The sequence below is a fragment of the Centroberyx affinis genome, unplaced genomic scaffold, assembly GCF_046629955.1.
Source record: "Centroberyx affinis isolate AG114_WGS23_722 - 3 ecotype Tasmania unplaced genomic scaffold, CSIRO-AGI_Caff_v1 ptg001219l_1, whole genome shotgun sequence".
NCBI classification, from domain to species: Eukaryota; Metazoa; Chordata; class Actinopteri; order Beryciformes; family Berycidae; genus Centroberyx; species Centroberyx affinis.
This window is the reverse complement of record NW_027279735.1, coordinates 97882-112606: the sequence shown is the minus strand read 5'-3', so window position 1 is coordinate 112606 and position 14725 is coordinate 97882. Positions and strand designations below refer to the sequence as shown.

The 14725-nt window shown below is 44.5% G+C and overlaps 1 protein-coding gene across 1 annotated transcript in view; it reads right to left on the bottom strand.

The window, feature by feature from the left end:
- robo1 (roundabout, axon guidance receptor, homolog 1 (Drosophila)) overlaps nucleotides 1-14725 on the bottom strand; it is a 136696-nt gene that overhangs the window by 31027 nt on the left and 90944 nt on the right. Inside the window, exons 4-8 of the mRNA XM_071524662.1 lie at nucleotides 10357-10477; nucleotides 8487-8625; nucleotides 8160-8287; nucleotides 2337-2461; nucleotides 1414-1585 (exon numbers count right to left, since the gene is read on the bottom strand). Of these exons, the coding sequence (XP_071380763.1) occupies nucleotides 1414-1585; nucleotides 2337-2461; nucleotides 8160-8287; nucleotides 8487-8625; nucleotides 10357-10477 (685 nt within the window). The remainder of the gene's footprint in view (nucleotides 1-1413; nucleotides 1586-2336; nucleotides 2462-8159; nucleotides 8288-8486; nucleotides 8626-10356; nucleotides 10478-14725) is intronic.

The window sequence follows — 14725 nt, the reverse complement described above, 5'->3', positions numbered from 1 at the left end:
CAGCGTAATTAAAATGAAACGGCCTCAGATACTTCAGTCTTCTCGCTGCAGCTCCAGCAGACGCCTGGCTCTACGCACATGAACACTCGTGGCCAACAACCCCCTGGCCCATCCCCCAGCCATAAAACACAGAACAAGGGGAGAAATGCTTAAAAAAAAACCCATCTAGGCAGCACAGACAATGTTATTAGCATGAGGACATTTCAACTCCCCACCCCCCCGCTAGTCTGTGAACCCTGGGTATTCACCAGTAGACACAAACACACACAACAAACAAAGAGAGAGAGAGAGATAGTGTGTATGCATGTGACAGAGAGAGAAAGGTTGAGATACAGAGAGAGATGCACAACAGAGAAAAAGAAAGGGGAGACACAGAGAGAGAGAGAGGGGAGAGGAGAGAGAATTTAATTACATGCACCCCACCACGTTTTCATTTTTATTTTGTCTCTAGTGAGTGCGATCCATCATGTTCCTGCTACTGTAGGTTATCTGGCTGGCTCTGATCATTATTATTCATACCGCTATTGATGACCATTGCTGCCAGCCCTGCTGATTTACAAGCAAGTTCTATTCAGTGAGAAGCAATCAAATTAATACCTAATGCAGTGTAAAGGCGACGCATAATGATGTATGCATGTGTGCATAGATCCTCAGAACCATACTGTGGTCTAATCTCTGGGCGGCTTTGTCTTTGCTTTGGTAGGGAGATGGTGCAATTACTAAAACATTGTCAGCATGACCTGTAATTACCAGATCTGCCTGCGGAGAAGTGGTGGCCTCAGAGCGGCCTGCTCACTTTAATAACTGTTATTATTATCCAGAGAGCAAGACAGAATGAGAGAGAAGGAGAGAGAAGGATTGAGAAAGAGAGAGCGTACCGGTCTAAGCTTGAAATGAAGAGGGACACTTGGTAAATGAAGGGATGCATCTAGGTGTGTCGTACACGAAATAATAGCCGCCCAGATCGCTGTGGGATGGGTGGGAATGAAGCCAAGGTGAGTCCACCAGGCTGACGGGGATTGGCCAGCAGAGTAATTAGAGGACCCAATCCAGACCTCACCACACGACCGCAGTCTTCCAACGGTAGACAGCAGCAAGCCAGCCATGGAATACCGTAGGAGACACTAGCCAGTGTGAAGGCTACGAAGCCAAACAGTGAGCCAGGGTCTGGGTGCACAGGCACCAGAGAGTCTCTACCTCTGACAGGAACACACTGAGCAGGCCAGACCAAACCTCACCGACCTCAATTCGGATATTAATATGCTCTACAGCACGACCACAGCATATCAGATGTACAGTATTATCCTTATGAGCCAAGGATTTACTGAAATACCAATATTTATCCACTCAAGTTTTCTTATTCCCTCTGAGGCTTTGCTGTACCCAGAAACTGTTTAAAGGGCTGTCGCTCACCGTCGGTGACCTCTAGCAGAGCCTTGGTGATGACACTACCAGCGATGTTGAGAGCCTGGCAGCTGTAGTATCCCACGTCTGAGCGCTCGGCGTCGGTGATGGTCAGGTCCCCGGTCTGGGATACAGAGAAACGGCTGGACGGCTGAGGAGGCTGGTAGGAGAACAGCAGGTTCTGCCGGGGATGAAGAGAGATCACATGAACTCAGACGTGTACTTTCATGGGCTATATGGTTAGAATGACAGAGGATGAATTAAATATTTTCACTCCAAAATGGGATATCCACCATTTGAAAAACTTGGAACTTACTCTTACAAAACGATTCCTGGTATGAAATTTAAGCATCTATCTTGAGCTATTAGCTATCTATGTCTGCAAAATAGTTTTTCTCAGAATACAATAACAGTCAAAAGTTTGGACACACCACATTTTTCTTAATTTTTACTATTTTCCACATTTTAGAATAAAAGTTATCAATCAAAGACATCAAAACTATGAAATAACACAAATGGAATTATGCAATGACCAAAAAACAACAACAAATCAAAACTTTCTTATATTTTAGATTCTTTAAAGTAGCCGCCCTTTGCCTTGATGGAAAAGGCAAAGGCTTTGGAAAGAAATGCATACATAGGCATCAACTTCACTATTTATATTTTCCTAAGAAACAAATTTCAAGCTTTTAAGCATAAGCCTTTAGATCAAAATGGCTTTAGGATAATGAAAAACATAGTACATTCAATCAGCTGTATCCAAACTTTTGACTGGTAGTGTCGATACAGAGCATTTTGGAATTATCTTGAATTATCTTATTCTGTATTTAGTGCACCTGGTTTCAGTAGGACTTGTTAGTTTTTAGCATCATCACCCTCTATACTGTAAGCATTCATATTTAATGAACGTAATGTACGCTTGCTCCCCTTACCTGACTGCCCTCCCGCTGCCAGAAGATGGCCGGCTGGGGGTTTCCGGTGGCCTCGCACTGGAAGGTGACGGTTCTGCCAACACCCACCACCTGGTTCCTGGGCCTCACCACAAATGCTGGGGGCACTGGGGGACAGGCATGAGAATGATTAGCTGGGGGAATGGCATTGTATCATCTATTACAGTTACAAATGGTCTGAGTTATTTGAATGAAAAACAAAAGAAATTTGACTGTGACAGCAGCTATGGTGCCTGTATTCAAATTGGCTGTGAGGATTCAGGCTGTTTCTCTTTTAACTTTGCATGGCGCGTGTACAGAACATTAAACAGAGAGGTGATCAAACCCACAATGCGGGCATATATATTTCAGATGTAATGAATAGAGAAAACAAGGGTTACTCCCATGCCCCTTCATTTGCATGGGCAAGGGCACGGACCATTAAAATTTACATGGAAATGGGGGATAAATTTGAGCCATCTGTCCACACTGACACCCTCCAATACTGCAGGCCTCGACCAGGATGCAGTATCCATGCATCTTAATGACGAATTCCATCTCAGACTAAGCGTGGTGTCACAGCCCAATGTCATCCGCGCTGCTCTACGGTGACACTAGGCCTTGCTGTACTAATAGGCCATCTATGTGAGGAGACACACTCTGAATGCAAAGGTCCAGAGGCTGGCCGATTTACACCTTCATTTCAGAGGACAGCAGATACGTCCTTGAAATATCATACTTCTGCTCACATCTTAATGCTTTTTATTCAGGGGCCGTGTAACACATAAATAAAAGCAATCTGAAAACTGTCATTTGAAATACAGACATAATTTGTCCATGTATAAGATGGGGTGTTTGGTAATGCATAAAGCAACACATAAGAGGGGGGAAATAATAGAATGAAATGATGCGGCTTTACCTTGGATGCCCAAGCTGAGCATTTTTTTTTTTTTACCCATTAATGTCCTTTTGTCACTGTTGCCCATGACAACAGAAACATGAGTGCTGATTGGAGGGTGGAGAGGTGATGGGAGGAGGATGGAGGGGGTTGTGACAGCTTCCTGTCTCTGTCAGGGCGGTGAATAGGTGACGGGTGACATTTCAACTTACCAGACACGACTAAAAGGAAACAAAAACACAACAACAGAAACCCAAAGATGAATAAATAAATAATAAACACCACGACACAAAAAGGAGAGATAAGGAAGATAACAATGTGATGTTCATGGGTAAAAATAATCATGTCATTATTATTCAGTGAATATGAGACATGGTATAGTATTCATTCAAACCCTAGGGACAACATGATACACACACTAAAGAAACCACAAATAATAATCAGATTGATGAGCAATGCATTTCAAAAATGTACAGACACAAGAAAATACTGAAGAACATCTGATTCAACATTCCTTCTAGGTCTTGGGACACGCTCAAGGACAGAAATAATGTTAGTAGATAGGATTTAGTAAAATAAAGTGACAAAGGCAGGCACACAGACATCATCATGAGATAAACAAGACAGATGTTGTATGCTTTGTGACATAATGTTATTTTTTCCTCCTCTCTTCCCAGGTGTTGTGTGAAGGTGAACGTCTCTGCGCCCTTAATGAGGTTTAGAGCACCCTGAGGAGCAGCTAGATCACACAGTCTCTCAAACACAGCCTTGCATATGTAAGCCTGGGCCGTAAAAACACAAGGTGAATGTTAACTGTCACTCTTTGGCCATAAATCTCCCCCAGCCAATCACTCACCTTATCTAATCTGTCTGCTTCAACGGCTCCCACGGAAACATAAACGCTGTCAGTCAGAGTAATGACCGACCCCTCCCTCCTCCCCCTGCCTATCGCTGGCCTTTAAAATGCAGATAAGGCTCACATCAAAAGCTCCTAGGAGAAGACGCTATCCGTGTGCTGGACCAGACGAGAGGCTATTGACTACACACACACACACACACACACACATACACACACCCATACAAATACACAAACCCCCACACCCCCTACACACGTTCATTCATGTGTGTCTAAGCCTTTAATTAGGTAACTCTACCTCTCCCATGCTGCTATGATCACAGTAGTGGACCTGGAGGGAGAGGTGAGCCTTAAATCTGACTGGGTTACTGTGGTGTGGGGTTTCTGCTGGCACACAGCACAGAGGGGAGTCTCTATCAATAAGCTGATCAGAGAGAATACAGAAAACGCACTGAGCAGTGTGGCCTCCGGCCCACCGGGGGGCAGGCTATGTGCCAGAGACCACAGCAGAGATACTAATGGGGATTTGAGGGGCGCTGCTGTTCGGCGGGCCTGACATCAACACTAGAGCAGAGCCGCACGCTGAGGATTTAGCGTGATTAATAGGAGCTCCCATTGGGAGGCCTGTAGCAGCGAGTGCATGGCTTTAAATGCTCCGCCCCACACTGAGACCTTGTATACTGTACTGTATATCAACTGTATCGTGGCTATCACAACACTGTGTGACAGCCAACACTTCACAATAAGGCTAAATTTGATGGTTAAATGTGACAAATGTGACCTTCTCTTACAAATCAAACGCGCAGATGCAGAGAGGAAGTGATGCAAAGAATGTCAGTTCCGTATGAGGCACCTAACCGCTTTTTGGGATTTATCATCTCCTCTGCCGACCTGATTAATATGAGCGCAGCTGACAAGAAGGTTCCTCCCATTCAGTCTTTTTTGGCACCAGTTCCAAGTCTGCTTCCAGTCCCTTTACATGGGTTATTAGCAACGCTGCTCTGGGGACTACCATTCCATTCAAGGCCTTTCTACATATAAATCACTGCTAACGGCAAACTTAACCAGCTGAGAAGAAAAAAAAACCCCAAAAAAAACACTGGGTTTCAGAATTGTCTTTCCAATGCATTCGGAAATAATGTATTCACATTCCTATATGATGAAAATCCCTGGGTGAGGTTTAATTAACAAAACATAAACACTCTCCAACCAGACCATACCATAATACTTTTATCTGATTCTGATATCTATAAACATACACACACGTCCGCACATACACACAGACATAGACGCAGATACACACACACACACACACACGCACACACACACGCACACAGACTCTACTGAATAGCCGAACAGCCCATCTCAGTACTACATTCTCATGTGGCTTAGATTAATGATTTTACAATGAAACCATAAATATGACTGGTGGCTTGGCCAATTATGTGTTTCTTCCATCAATAAATTAAATATCTGACTTGACATATTTATAAGTCCAAAGGAGGTGTAGTAGACCGACAAACACATGTGTAAGACAATAATTCACTGATTAAGTTAGTAACGAGAGCAGAGCACATAGAAAGAAAAACAGCCCGGGGCGCTGCTGCACAATGTCCACATTGTTCACTGACAATCTGGCCGAGGAAGGTGTGAAAATCCCCCTCCGTCCACACAGAGCTGGATTCTTCTTATAAACTGTCCAAGTCTTGCAGGGGATTTGCTTTGAAAGGATCATATCTTTCAATATTTTGTGCAACACTATATTGCTTATATTATTTTCACATACTGTACTGCCATGATAAATGAATTGCATAATGGTTCCTGTGGGAACGATTTCTGATGTTTTACTGTTTTTGTTTGTTTTTTTCACTTTAAATTCAGTTGGTTTTATTGTGCATCTATCCATCAGAGGAGATGTGGCAGAAAATTGAGTTATAGGAATATTTACATTAATTCCACTTACTGTAGGCCTCGAAAAATCTGATTACCCATATTGCGGTGCAGTATCTCTGCCAGCAGTTCACTACCACTGAAATTATATTATTAAGCCAGTGTTTCAAGTATTCGGCAAATCTCACGCAATGCTTCAGCAAGCTTGCTGTTCTTTGACTGTTGATATAGGGCAAGAATATTCTTGATCCCATGACACTGCTGACAGCACATTCATTTCATTACCTACTCTTTTGACAGCCATCAAGAAGGAGACAAATAGGTCACGACTAAACCAACAGACTACCCCCCTCTCCCCCCACATTACCATTATCTTCACTACTTCAACGACATCTTACTCCCTACACATCGGCTCTGCTACTCCGGCCCATTTAGACCTACAATTACCCGGCTTTCCTTTCCTTTCCTATGCCTGCATCTGTAATTAGAAGCATGTCATTTCCGGGCGTGGGACTGTGGCCTGCTTGTCTTTAATTAGCTGGACTACTTAGTGCCCACAACCTCCCTGGCCTCTTCGTGTCCCAGTCTGGATGAAATTCGTGGATCTTACAGTAGATGGAAAAGGTTCTAGTAACTTTAAAAGCTTGACACTCTAGAGGCCGAGGCATCAGTCCGATCTAGCTATGAGAGTAGAAAGACGATGACTACCATTTATAAACCTTTATGCCTTTCACCTGATATTGCACTCTAGGAAAGCATCTGCTTTCATCCTTTAAACCTGTGGCAGTTTCTTCGATGCTGAGGTCTATTCAATTTGAAATGCCTTTTCCTCCATCTCCATGCCTTTTTAACTCTCTCATAACACGGGGAGTTGAGATAAGGAGTTGCATGGCATTGCAGAATCATTGGTAAGAAAAGAGGGTCAATTACATTAACTACCATATCTTCTCCTTGCTTCTGCATGCAGGCCTGGGGGAATTAGCCTGTGGTCAGGACAGTCAGCTCCATTGAAGACAAGGGAAGGAGGTTTTAGCCTTTCAAATATGATTCTAAGCCATGAGAACAGCTTATCGAACCAGCGCATCAATGCTGTTCCCTTTCATTAGCTAAGCTTTCATCAGGGAGAGGGGAAGAGTGAAAAAAGGCAATAAGAGAGGTAGATATATTGATGGGTGTATTGACAGGTGTACCTAATATTTCTCCTCAAAGCAATCCAAAGATTGCTGGCTTGTGGAGAAAATGAAGAAATAATTGCAAAGGGCAGCCATGTGAAGATGAAGTATCTGTGTTTGTGGGTGGGGGGTTGGCAGTAGAATAGAATTATCTTGTCTCTTTATATCTCTGCTGGGTAGACTGCTGGGAGTGACATTAATATGACTGACCTCACCACAGAAACCTCGTTCCCCCCTTCTATCCCCCTCCACCACCATCGCCCCCAGTCCCAATTCCCACCCCGTTCTGCACCAGTGGTGAGCCGCCACCAGAACCAACATACTCACTATCCCTCCACCCAATCCCCATCTCCCATGCACTGAACCCCCCCCTTCCTTCTCTCACCCTACTCCCAACATTCCCATTAGTTTGGCGTTAAATGGCCCCTGTGTTCCTCTGGTTCTCAGGAGGGTTTGGGGGTGATCCCAGCCCCCAGTTCTACTGAATGGTTTCTTTCTGAATGTTCACGCTCTGTGACCGGCTGCTTTATATTCTAACTGTGTTAATAGGATGTCCAATGGAGAAGGGACCACAGGAGACACACAGATATTCCACAGGCTCACAAATGGTACTGTACGTCTTAAACATGAGGGAAGACCGGCCTCCGGAGAAATGCCACTTGTATAGGCCAAATGAAATCGATTACTGTTGAGCTCCCTTGTGCACAACACTACGGCTGTTATGGATTTTTGCATTCTCTTTTTATTAGAAATCAATCAGCTAATTGAGAGAGAATAGTTGAAAGTGATGACCATGTAGCACTAAAGCTGAGGGCTATTATTGCAATGTGGCTGGGCTAAATTGCGGAATCAAACCACAAAATAACCCAGAAATTGGAATTTCAAATGACGTAGGATATGGCTTAAAACATACAGAACTATTAACTCAGAGGGACTATAAATGAACGATTTGGCCAATTGAACCATCTGGGTGTGAAACTGAGGTCCGTAACAGAGATTTTTGGTCTTACCGTGGACGGTGAGCGTTGCCGACGCCTCCGCCTTGCCCACCATGTTCTCTGCCACGCAGGTGTAGGAGCCCACGTCAGCCGAGGTCAGTCGACGGATCTTCAGGGTGTGGTCCTCACGAATCTCATATCTGCATCAAAATGGTTATTCATATATCACAAAGCTGGTCAGGTACGAATACGCTTTGTACAAACAGAGCCACAGAGCTTACTCATGCACTATGCATCAGCTGACAGAGACAAAAGCGAGCAACGGATCAAACAGAGAGAGGGAGAAAATGAGGGAGGAATGTATTGTGCGATGAAAGGGGACCAGTTGATGAGTCATACCTTGCTTTGGGCAGGTCTCCGTCCTCTTTCCTCCAGCGCACGGTGGGAACTGGGTCACCGCGGGCCTCACACCTGAACTCCACACTCTGGTCCACTAACACCACCTGGCTGCCCGGCCGACGTACAAAGCTGGGACGCTCTGCATTCACATAGACAGTACACACAGTAAAACACTGAGCACAGTGTGGTGGTACTGAGCTAATGTTATGATTGAATTAAAGTCATCAAATCTCTGGCTTTGAGTCAGTTTCCCTTACTAAATCTTATAAAAAAATATTGGCTTTGGGCTTTTATTCTGAAGTTTTAGAGCTCGGTTTGAAATCAAACTGCATGTTGGATTAAGCACAATGGAAAAATCCATCTTGGAGAGAGGGTTAGACCATTTTATTTCCAGTGCAGTGTTGTGTCCTGTGTAATTTAGTGTTTGTTTTATCTTGTGTAATAAGGGTCTTGTGCCATTAGGTGGCTACTGTATCCTGTCCTGTCCTGTCCATATTTGTGTCTTGTCCTGTGTAAGGCGTGTCCTGTTGAACCCAGATGAAGGCTACTTTAGTCGAGACACGTTGGTTTAAATAAAGGACTCTATATTCTACCTGCGTTGCTGGACATTTTCTTTTCTTCTGGTTTATGCTTTTGTTTAAGCAACTTGATGGTAGAACGAAATAGCTGCAGAACAGTTTATTTAAGGTGTGCCTTGTACCATTAGGTGTATATTGTCTTGTCATGCCACATCTGACATTTAGCACTTTTTAACTTTTATTTGGGAAAGGCACTGGAAATCAGACTGTCAAATGGTGCATTATTCTGCTACATTTACAACCTTGGAAAATATTCATAAATCTGCAAATTTTTTCCAAATGTGTAAATAAAGGCTGCCAATCTAAATGCATATAAAGATATGGCATGATGAGACAATAGCCACCTAATGGTAAAGGACACACATCACATAGGACAAGGTACAGAAATGGACACAAGGCAGGACACAACTACCTTATGGTACAAGGCCCCCATTACACGGGACAAGACACTAAATTATACAGGACAGGACATTGCACAGGGCTTGACACAAAAGGATCTAACCCTTACAGCCATCCTGCTAACTCCAGCCCTCTAAGGTCCAGCTCCGACTCTTTCTCTGGACACCAAACACAACATTAAAAGCATGCAACAGTACACTAACGCTGCACAGGGAGTACTTAGCAGATTTCCTAATTCTGTCAATTTCTTTCTCTTCCAGTGTTTGTTTTTGTAATATCTCCCAGGGCTCAAAAGTCACAGCTCTCAGTTCCTCTCATTCCCTTCAGACTTGGCCCCAAAACTCTTGGAGTTGCTGTCTTACGATGCTCACTCAGACAGACAAAAACATTAGCTATGAGCTGTCCTCTTTGAAGCCGTGACAGTATTATTTCGGTATGTATAATTATTTATCTTATAAGGGAAGGACTATGCAGACTATGTTGTTGTTCCTTCTGGCAGAGATTATACAAGCTCTATGGGGAGAAGAAGTAGAGGAAGTGAAAATCTGGAGTGTGGCCATGCTCTATATTTGGGACACAGGAGAGTGGAGGGGTCAGAGGTCACTCGTGATGAAATAGGGTACAGCTGGTCAGAGGAGAGGGGCTGATGAGGTCAGTGGGGGATTCATAGGTAAATGTGAGATTGGAGGTCATCTCATACTCCATTTGATAAAGGTCAGTGACACTATTTAGTTTCCTGGGAGATAGACACTCAAAGCTCAACATCTGGACTCTGTTTCTCACTGCAGACAAACAGAAAGGTCAGAGTGTGTGAATGTGTGTGTGGGTTCGTATGTGGAGAGAGACGGAAGGAGACAGCAGACAGAGATAATAGAGAGAAAAGGGTTAATTACCGAGCACGGTAAGTTCAGCTATTTCACTTTCTCGTTCGCCAACCATGTTGGTGCCGACACACACATACTTCCCGGCATCACTCTTCCTGGCATTGGTGATCATCAGCTTCCCTCCACGTATCTGAGGAATAGAAGAAGAGGTGAGAGGCTAAACCTGGAGAGAACTAACAGTAATGGCAGAATCTGAGAGAGACTTGAAGAGAACAGAAAGCAGCAAAGTTTAAACATTTCAAAACATTCCCTGATTGATCTCAGCATTTCTTGTAATCTTCTTCTTTTGCCTGTAAGCATTCCCGTACCAAAAGACCATTACAACACCACAATGAAATGCACTCACAGAAACAAAATGTCCCGGTGCTCAAGAACTCTTTTTATTGGCCTTTGCTCTGAGCGCACACAGATAGAGACCAAGTGGACCACTATATCTTTCTACCCATTTTGTTCTGTTCCCACTTAACTTCCACTTGAGGTCTAAATCACTATCAGTCAGCCTGTTCTTCCTCAGGGTAAGCCTAGCCAAAAATCACTTTCCCAATCCAACACAACCGCAGCTCCCTGAGGGAACACCTGAGGCACTGCAGGACTGCAAGCGATTCTCCAGTTGCCGCAAAGAGCTTCAGGACAGCTCCATCTTCTGCTCAAAGAACGCTTTTCCTGGGGGTTTTTTTCTGCGCGCATACGCCTACGAGTGAGAGCAAGCGAACGTACACTCATGCACACATGAACGGCGCACACACCCAACAGTGAACGTGTGTGTTTGTCCAGGTGAATGTGATGTCTGTTATTTCCCAGGGCTTTGATTACAGGCCAGAGGAGGTGCTTTGTTCTCAGGCAGTCAGAAAGGCAGCTCAGGCCCCGGCACAGGCCCCACAGCCCCTCTCTCAGCTGACAACCATGCCAGTCACAGCAGAGACAGACAATAGCATGGTGCACCAATGATCTCTCTGCTCTGATGGGGCTTAAGGTTTTAAATGCACACCTCAGCCCGCAAGACCGGGACCACCATCTGCATGCATGTAATCGATCCCCTTATTAGAGAACCACTGATCACTGAGTACTTGACACACCATATTGTAAAAGCACTGCAAATCTGCTTTCCCCTTGACTACAGTATTTTCCTTAAGCCCTCCTACATGTGTGTTGACTTGCATGCTATGCTATGTCTCACTCAATCTACTTCACTGTAGTAAACACTCCACATGCCCACACTCCACACTGTAGGCGAGCGCAAAGCTGTTTTCATCCTTGGCACATGAAGAATTTCTGTGAGTGGTTTTTAAAAGGCTGTGTGTATGGTAAAGCTAGAAAGGGATTTCAAAATGCCACAGGTAATCAGTTGCCTTAAATATAGAGCCTATTTCACTATTAAAGGACTAATCTGAAATTTGAGTATAGCGCCCCCTGTAGCACTCCTGTGGACCAGTGTCTTCATTTTACTGGAATTAAGATGGGTTTCTTTCTGAAAAATATTTACTTGTTTTTAAGTTCTCAGTTGTGAATTTGTAATGTATCTTGCTGTAAACAGTCCCTACCCTCAGATCAATGTGTACTGTATATACTAAATTTTGATATATTCAAAAAAAGTGGATTTATTTTTTATAGAGTAGCCAGGGGAAGTCAAGGATCCTTGAGGGACAACTCAACCCATTTCACAACCGGACACATTCTTCTGGGTTCCAAGGCATTCCTCAGCCCTTCACCACTGTTTAATATTCATGGTAAAACAAGAGGCAGGGAGACATGAGGAGGCTGCAGAAGGCAGGCTTATTTAGGACACCCCGTGGTGCTGGAGGGGTTTGAAGTGTCATTATGTTACTGTTTGTTTGAGGAAAGGCTTAACAGCTAAAACACTGTGACACTCACAAAGGCCCAAGGTCAGGGCAGACCATACAGCAGAGAAAGACGGGGGTGTACTGTCGGTTCCATAGAGTTTTAACATGAGGATCCACTTTAGGCTCAGTCCACTCTATCCATTTTCTTACCTCTGTGTGTTTGTGGCGCTTTCCCATTCTCCACAGGCATATTTGGAGTGCCAGAGCAGCAGGGAGAGTCGCCTAAAGTGAATGAATGCAGCAGCGGTCCTCTTTTTCTCTGCATGCATATCCTCTCTCCACACAACACAACACATAGAGAACTGCTGAAAGCCCCGACAATCTGACCATTATCCCTGCATTACAGGGAGATGGCTCTATCCCGCTGCCTTTTGTCTCACGTCATTTGGCAATGCTGATAATGCAAAAGCCCCCATTCAGCATGCACTCTGTTGGTATTCACACAGCAGTTCATTTTCCAGACTGATAATTAGCCACAACTATTACACAAAAGGAGGGAGGACAATGCGCTGCATGTTGGCCATTTATGATGCCGCTGACTGATTCTCGCTCTCAGCAGACTGTGGTCTAGACTCAAAATATTGAGAATATTGAGATTTTTTTCCCTTCTTTCTGTTCCTTTATCCTGCCCTCATCGTTCCTGGAAGAACTGTTTAACACAGGTGTGAAAAACATATCCAGCTGCTTCTAGTGGCACAGCAGCATTACTGGATATAAGACATTGCTTACTTTTCTTTATGGCTCAGTGGGAAACTTTTCACCACCCCTCCATATGCAGGCATGAATATGTGCAAGATGGCACACAGAGTGTCATTGGTGTTTACACACAGCTGACTAAAATAGGTAGGAAAACAGAAGGGCTCCCTCTGATGTCTCTGCCTCTCTGAAGTTTACTGCGCTGCTCTTCATGTTGCAGCCACCAAAGCCGGGCCGACTCATCCCAGTCGAGTGCGGCACAGAGAGTAAATCCCCACTGCAGGTGGTTAGGGAGCTCACTCTGATCACCAGTGATCACCAAGGCGACGGCACGTTCCAACACGTTGCGTGGTGGGGAGGAATGGTCTGAACCGAACCCAACAATGCGGGCTGGTTGAGGGGCCCTTTGATGAGCTCAGCTGTTCATCACATTATGGAGCCTTGGTTGTCCTTCCCTTCCTACAAACTTATATTCACTCAGACCAAGCTCCCAGCACTATAAACATACTCCAGACACTATCCCATGATCAGCCTTCTAAGAATACAGCTTGAGCTGTCAACATGGGCATCCACAAGACAACGTCCATTCTCCCATCTGTCAGCCCAGTTGGACACATTACACATGGATGGTCATACTTTATGTCTAGCGCTACTTAAAAAGTGCTCATGTGGGAACACTCATTGTGCGAGATCTCGTCTGCGCCAGGCAGTTTACAGGGAGTGATACAAGCTGGTCCAGGCGGTGCTGTTAAATCTATCACTAACCAGGCAGACCCTGTTTTCAATTCCTCAGAAGGCCCAACACTGCTGCAGGCTACAAGGACACAGCTTTAAGTCAATGAGCCTGTGTCAAAGCCGCACTGTTCACAACGTTTAAGGATTTCACACATCGCTGCACAAAATCACAAATATAACAGTGAGAATAAGCTCTCACTTCCACCATGCAGGGGGTGGGACGGATGTTATTGTGGAAACCATTTATATACAACAGAACTGGCTGATGTGTGTTTTATTTAGTGGGGCTGCAACACAATTACGGCCATGTGCAAGAGAGCCATGCATAATATTCGAAACAGCACTGCTTTGTCCTCAAAGCACCTCGCCTTTAACACACTACAGTCAGCAGCGTGAGGCTAGTTTGCCAGTTGATGGTAAGCAGAACTGAAAATGTGACACAACATAAAGCAGCACTTAATGACCGCAGTGTTGTTATTTTTTTTTTTATTTTACAGAAGAGCAAGAGCAGATCTCTAAAATGATTCATCTTGCATTTAAATTTCAGAAAAAAGGATGCCACGGCTTGTTGCATTTTGCTAAATATGCCATCCAGAGTGTGACAGTGGCCGTGTCATGAAGACAAGGAAAAGCCAGGTGTGCATACACACACAATGCAAGTATGTAGGCCGATAAACACAGAGAGACCGACAGTGAAGCTCTCAAAGACCACGAGAGTTCAGGAGTTGGTGTAGAGGTTGCGTGCTTATCAGTGACTACTGACTGAATTCAGGACGGATATGATTTGATTCAATTTAAACTAGATTATGCGCTTGTTTCTTTCAATTATACTGCTCAGCAGCCAGACGTGGCCTCTTAATCTTCTGCCAGTACATCTTACAAACTGGGAGAGAGAGGGAGAGAGAGAGGGAGAGGGAGAGGGAGAGGGAGAGGGAGAGAAGGAGAGAGAGAGAGAGAGAGAGAGAGAGAGAGAGAGAGAGCTCACACTGTTTATGAGTTAGAATTGTGATTAAGGCTCAATGCGCCCAACCTCGACCAAACCTCACTGAGCAAAGACCCTGTGTTTAGTCATGAACAATCCTATGCTGAAGACAGCCAACAGTGAT